The sequence below is a fragment of the Abrus precatorius genome, unplaced genomic scaffold, assembly GCF_003935025.1.
Source record: "Abrus precatorius isolate BTA unplaced genomic scaffold, Abrus_2018 Scaffold4, whole genome shotgun sequence".
Lineage (NCBI taxonomy): Eukaryota > Viridiplantae > Streptophyta > Magnoliopsida > Fabales > Fabaceae > Abrus > Abrus precatorius.
Window position 1 is genome coordinate 21,878,582 of NW_020874384.1, and position 6,505 is coordinate 21,885,086.

Sequence of the window (6,505 nt, forward strand, 5' to 3'; positions counted from 1 at the left end):
TGAACACCATACATCAATAATTCAAGAACCAACCAGTATTTTACCTTTCTGTGATTAATTTGACTGTTTTGACTATTTACTGATCAATTAAACACCATACATCAATAATTCAAGTACCAACCAGTATTTTATCTTTCTGTGATATCAATTAAAGTAATTCTTTGCAATACTATTTACTTATTTATGTACTCATTTTCATTCCACAATGTTTTATACGATCCTGAAAAAACTAGCATTGAGTGACAGGCATTCTATACAATACAACCTTGGAGTGCAAAGAAAGACACACTCCTGAAGCTGCAACTTCTGTTGCTAAGACTGAAACTCTCAAAACAAACTTATAGTACAAGCAAACTCTCAAAACAACCCAAAGCGATCTGGGAAAAAAACATTAGAAACTAAAAGGTCCAGTGCATTCCCTTAACTGTCCAGTAGAAACAGGGCTGGTTCTAATTTTGCGGCACAGCCATACTTCCAAGTACTGTACTTCCTATACACGCCAGTGTGTTTCCCGGATCCAGCTTTCCGATGGAAAATAACCATCAGCCTCGAGCATTCTCTGACAGCACACAGAATAATAATTACTATTTATGTCGTCAGACTAGAGAAAATTCAACAAGGGTACAAGGCTAGCAAAAACAACTTACATAAGCTGCTCTTCTGAGTAATCAGTATACCACTCAGTGGTCTTAGTCCATTGCTTAAACTGGTAGAGACTACATTGAGCTGTGTATATGGCTGCAGCAGCTAGCAAAGATGGTGAAAACTCGAGCATTTTACATTCCACCAAGCATAGTTCGATCAAGAAGAAGGACAAGAGCTCCAGCTGGTACATTTTCACCCTTGTTAGTTACTTCAGTGTTAATCTTTGCAAAACAGTGCTACATTACTCACCTTTTTGTCAGAATGAGCTGCCTTAAGAAATCTTCTCATGAACACGTATGGAGTAGGCACAGACAACTTGAATTGTAAGGTATTCACCATTAATTTCTCCTATTGGCACACGTTGATTTGACACAAAGAATTAGAGGGAAGGAAAGAAAGGATGATAATGTTTATAACTGCCTTACCATATTTAAAACTTCATTTCTTGTATATGCCTTGTCTGTTATCAGAATGAAGTCCTCAACAGTTGGGACGGAGACCTCCTCATACTTGCAAGCTATTAGCATAGCTGTTACACCAACTAACTGAAGTTTCTTTCTGATCACTGCCTGACGCTCCAAGAACCTGTCTATGAGATTGACAGTAAGGAACAATGTCTCCTCCAAAAGCTCAAATTTGTAGTGAACCTGTTAGATGCAGTCACTTTGACCAAGTTTAGAGAAGCTCAAACTTCAAATGTACTTGCCACATTCACATGGATCCGAGAGATAAATCACGTACCTCAATAAGCCAGTCAACAAGAGTGGCCCTCATCTTCTCGTTAATGTCAAACTGACAGGTCATATAATTTGGAGAGACGCAGCTAGAATTCTGCAAAAGAACTGATGGGTCAAAATCTTGTAAATCCTTCCATCTGATTTTTCAATCAGTTAACTAACCAATCAAACCATAGCCCAAACGATATCTCCCTTTTCACATTTTCGCATCTGATCCACGAGCATTCTAAAGGGAAACTAACAAAATCATAACCTAAAGCTCTGTCCCGTTTAATGTTCTGATCTACAAAGGAATTTAGGGGGGAAGCAACCTACGATCTATGACTGTCCAAAAATAAAAAAGATAGAGTCTAACTAATTTGTGTAAATTAAAAGATGGTTGTTCGTTACAAGAACTAACAAGCAGAGGCTTTAAATATTGGCATATCATGGCTTGGTCTTGGTTGATGGTGCATCCACTTAAGCCTAGACGTTCCAGGGTTTGATTTTTTCTTTTACAAATTCAAATGTTACCTCAATTTTCTTGTAGAAAGAGTAGATATCATCTATGTACTCAACAACTGCAAGCGGATCATTCCTATCACAGGCGTCAATGTCCATAACAGGTTCCTCCACATCTTCCATTTCAACTTCGTCCTGACAAACATCATGAATGATGTTATGCCGAATATGTAATTCATGAGTAGATAAAATGACAAGTTAAAACACTTACTATCCTATCAATTTCGTCAAGCATTGCTTCAGTATGCTTCACAAATACTGGAATTGCATTGTCACTGGAATCCTCGTAATCATGAATATTTACGATAGCACAATCCAACGGGTAACTCGAGGTAGGAGCTAACAGATTCTGTTTCCTAGTTCCCTAGGATAATAGGGCAAACAGGTAAGCATTCGATGTTTATTTCAAGAGAAAAGGGAGTAAAAATAATTGTAGTAAGGTAAATGATGAGAGAGTACTTGAGGGTAGTGGCCAACGGTGTGTGACGAACACTTGCTGAATCAAAGAAATAAAAATTGAATGAACCTTGATGAATATATTGCTATGATTCTTAAATATAAGGAGATTGATTTAAAATTGAAGCATAATATACCGGGAAAGATCTAATTTGTTGACGAGAGAATCCATAATATTGTGATTGATGTTGCTGAGAGGCAGCCGGTGATGGACAGTGACACCACCCTCCATTCTTGAACAGCCTTTGTATTGTAATTCAAGAAAAGAGAAAATGAAAATTAATCAAATCAAAAACCTCCATAAAACGAAAAGAATAACTAGCTAACCTTGAACGTTTGAGGAGGCTATGAGCGGAATCTGAAGCGGAAGCACATGATTTTCCTTTGAGCCCTCCATTTGCTGAACCATAAATAAATAAGAAAAATTGGACAAAGAAAAAAAAAACAAGATCCATAAAAAGAATAGCAACAAAAATCAAGAAGAGGTTCAGTCGCTTACTCACGCAGGAATAGGGGCAGCAATAGGAGGAGGAAGAAGAAGAATTGAATCTGAATGAGTGACAGACAGCACAGCCAACACTGAAAATAAAAAAGGAATGATGTAAAAGCAAATTTTAGACGGAGATGTCGGGTTGGCCTCGTCACACTTCATTGTTTAAAACTAACGGCTACTAAATACTAGCCGTTGGATCCCCTTCGGTGTCACAAACACAACCCCAACCCAACGGTAATATATTATATTCCTTTCTCACCAATTCGACTCCCTTCAAAATTATATTTGAATATTTTTTATATAATAATGAAAAATATAAAACAAAAAAATTCATGTAATAATTTTTTTTTTAAATTACAAAAAGTGGTTTTAAATAATATAATTTCCATACATTATTTCTCACTCTTTCATGAATATGTTCTCATTTTTTTAACAGTTCATATAAATCATTCTTAAAACTCAAAAAACTTGACTAAGAAGTAAAATATGATATATTTAATATCCCATCTAAAAAAATATTAGTGCTATAAACTAGACTAAATACATCTTTTATATCAGTATTAGTTAATAAAATAAAAAATAGTGATTTCATTACATATTGACGTGTTTCTACTATAGTGCTTGGATCAATTTTACACTATTCATTTTGTTAAGAATAGTTCCAAGAATATATTATTTTACCTTTTATACTGAAAAATATGAAATCAATTGAATGTTTTTAGAATTTATTATGGTCGATTTGGTAAGTTTGATTCTTAAGAAAATTTATTTTTATTAGATTGCAATGGAAATTAGATTTACCACAAGGGTCTCTACATAGTTAATAACACAATAAAAGTTTTGTTACGTTTCTCAAGTACTTTTCATTGATAAAGCTTGTAGGTAAAAAAAAAGTTACGATGAGACTTTTTAGGGAATGATATAATCAAATAGAAATTGTCATGTCTAACTAATAACTTTCACGTAGCATAACTTTATTTTTTTATACCTTTATAATATGATAAATTTTAAAGAAATTGTTCACTCCCTACACATTATGACAAGAAAAAAGAGAATTCATGGCAATCAAAATTAATCTGAAAAAGACTAATGACAGCATTATCTTTCATTGAAGCAACCTTAGAGTTTGTTAGACCAGGTGTCATTAATTCATTGTATAAGTGCATATCAAGTCTACTGCTTAGTAGCGATAACTTGGAACGGTGTAGTCATCAACCAATTTACACATTTGAGTGACTTTTTCTTTTATTTATTTATATTATATATAAGAAACTTAATCTTTTAATATCTTTTCAAATATGTATATATATTTTTTAAACAAATTTTTTTTATTATTAGTCTTCTTTTTATTTATATAGCAAAAGTTTCTTTAACCCAAGTATATGTTATTAACACTATTATTTTAAAATTTTATTTTTTATCTTAATAAAAATAGCATTATTTAGAATTAGTTTTTTAATAAATTATCATAATCTAGTCTTAAACATTTTTAAAGTGATAAAAATTTATTTGTATCATAAATATGTTAAATGATAAGTTGAATAACTGATTAGGTATTTATTATTATTAAATTATTTTTAATATTTTATTATTTTTTAAATTTAATATTGGAAAGGTAAAAATTGTCACGTTCACTACGCCAAACAAATTCACTACCTCTCAGACGCGTTTAACTTCTTCCCAGCGAGAGAGTCTCACTCCAAAGCCAAGATGGTTAACTTCCATATCCTCTCTCTCTCTCTCTCTCTCTCTCCCCCCACTTACGTCGTCGTTTTTGCCTGTTTGCAGTCTTAAGTGAAATTTTAGAAGAACTCCAATTTACTCTTCAAGAAGCGTTTGATTGAGAGACACATTTTAGTAACCCTTTTCTTTCTCTCACACACACATGTTCAAACACCTTTCACCGTTCAATATGCTAATAGAATGAGTAAAAATAGGTGAAGAGTGAAGGACAAATCAGGAAAAGTGTTGTAATTATTGAGCAGTAATGGAAGTGGATAAAGAATGGGCGCTTCTTTTGAAGTTGAAATCAAAGTTTTGGTTAGTTTCCAATGAGCTCTATTTTATACTTGTTGGAATTTTGAATAGCATTACCTTACATTTTAATGAGTTTTGCAAGTTCAGGTATCCTTGCTTCTAAGAAACAAGACATTGAGTTAATTGCAGTTTGCCATGGAATTTTCGCAGAGGTTGATATAGTACGAGCTTGGAGGATGTTTTATGGATCTTTTAGGTTTTATTTTGGAGTTCTTCATAAACACTTTCTCCTAGCAAGTAATCGGGTTAGGATGAATTTGTAGGTGAAGCCTTTTGTCATTCAGATTTTCTTGCATATGCAGGCTAAGGATGCGGCTTTATTCTATTTTTTCCTCTTTTTCCTTGCATACTATGATGCTTTGTTACTATATGAGCTTTGGATGTCTATTGGAGATTGACCTTCGAAACTAAAATTACGTGTACTTGTAAGATTGTTACTTTGAGGATGTAGGTTTTGATCGTTTGAAACATTAAAGCATTATTTTTTCATGACTTAATACCCTAACTTTGATGGAGTACTGATAAACGACTATTTGAAAATATTATTTTTATTTTTAAATTTTGAAGGGTTTATTATAATCCTTTTTATACAGTTTTTTTACAATCTTTTTGTATATTTGATAATTTTTTATTAGTGTTGAAGAACATCCCCCACCGGGGGATGCAAGTGGCTGAGAGGCTTGTTCATGAAGTACTCCTACATCGCCTTTGTGAGAGTTGGGTCCAATGTGGCCCAAGGGAACAACAACGCTAGCAAGCGAATGCTGGGTATTCTTGTGCATGTGGGTACTAATCTACGTTCTATTTTGTTTGTACACCCATTCGACCTCCGGAGAAAAAGATGGTGTGGAGATGGGAAGAAATTTGGATATCACGGAAATCTTAAAAGAAAACTGAATTTGGATTTTTCAAGTAGTTTTTTTTTGTTTTAAATATTGATATTTAAATAATAAAATATCAAAAATAATAATGACTTAATAATAATAAATTAAATTTTTGCTTAAAATAATTTAATTGATAGGAGGGATTATTTTTTAATAGTTTTAAAATATTAAAGATTAAATTTTAACAAATTTTTTTATAAGAACTAAATTAAAAAAGTGTAACTATTTTAAGAATAAAAACATACTTATATATTATTTTTATTATAATTAGAAAAAGATAAATAATGTGCAGGGGAAGGGAACGGTAAACAAATACATTGGTTATGAATCCTGTCATAAAATTCTTAATCAGAATCTCCTATTCTTTCTACTACTGCGAGATTCAATCTCTTTATATCTTTTTAAGCTATGTATTTGACATATTTAAATAATGAAAGCTTCCCTAACATCTTTAAGGTAGAAAATTAGTCTAAAAATATTAACATGTTTTTTCTATTAATGTTAATCCAAGGCAACAATTTGAAAAATATTACAAAAATCATGGCCACGTGTATTGCGAAATTTGTTATTCTAATTTTGATTACAAGAGCAATAATAGGCATAAATACTCACACTAAATGAACTTCAATCTCAAAATAGAGGATGAAATTGTGTGAGAGTAAAGTAAAAGCGAGAGAGAGAGTACAAGAAAGAAGATAATGAAAATTTTATATATGATTATGGACTTATGGTGTGCTTGTACTTATTTGTCA

General features: G+C 32.3%; 1 protein-coding gene across 1 annotated transcript; it reads right to left on the reverse strand.

The window, feature by feature from the left end:
* Positions 1 to 420: 420 nt before the first annotated feature.
* LOC113866017 (G2/mitotic-specific cyclin-2-like) lies at positions 421 to 2,966 on the reverse strand. The gene is made up of 11 exons (XM_027500894.1): positions 2,839 to 2,966; positions 2,667 to 2,739; positions 2,477 to 2,582; positions 2,343 to 2,379; positions 2,095 to 2,247; positions 1,896 to 2,018; positions 1,387 to 1,476; positions 1,071 to 1,292; positions 895 to 993; positions 648 to 826; positions 421 to 559 (listed from the first exon to the last, which is right to left on the reverse strand). Exons 2-11 carry the CDS (start codon positions 2,734 to 2,736, stop codon positions 421 to 423), a joined length of 1,218 nt encoding a protein of 405 aa, XP_027356695.1. The 5' UTR covers positions 2,737 to 2,739; positions 2,839 to 2,966.
* Between the last annotated feature and the right edge of the window lie 3,539 nt (positions 2,967 to 6,505).

Excerpts from the sequence above, each read along its gene's own strand:
- LOC113866017 (XM_027500894.1), bottom strand. The coding sequence starts at position 2,736 with ATGGAGGGCTCAAAGGAAAATCATGTGCTTCCGCTTCAGATTCCGCTC. Across the intron at positions 2,380-2,476 it reads AACAAATTAGATCTTTCCCG|CAAGTGTTCGTCACACACCG; the intron begins GTATATTATGCT and ends TCTTTGATTCAG. Across the intron at positions 827-894 it reads CAGCTCATTCTGACAAAAAG|CTGGAGCTCTTGTCCTTCTT; the intron begins GTGAGTAATGTA and ends AAAATGTACCAG.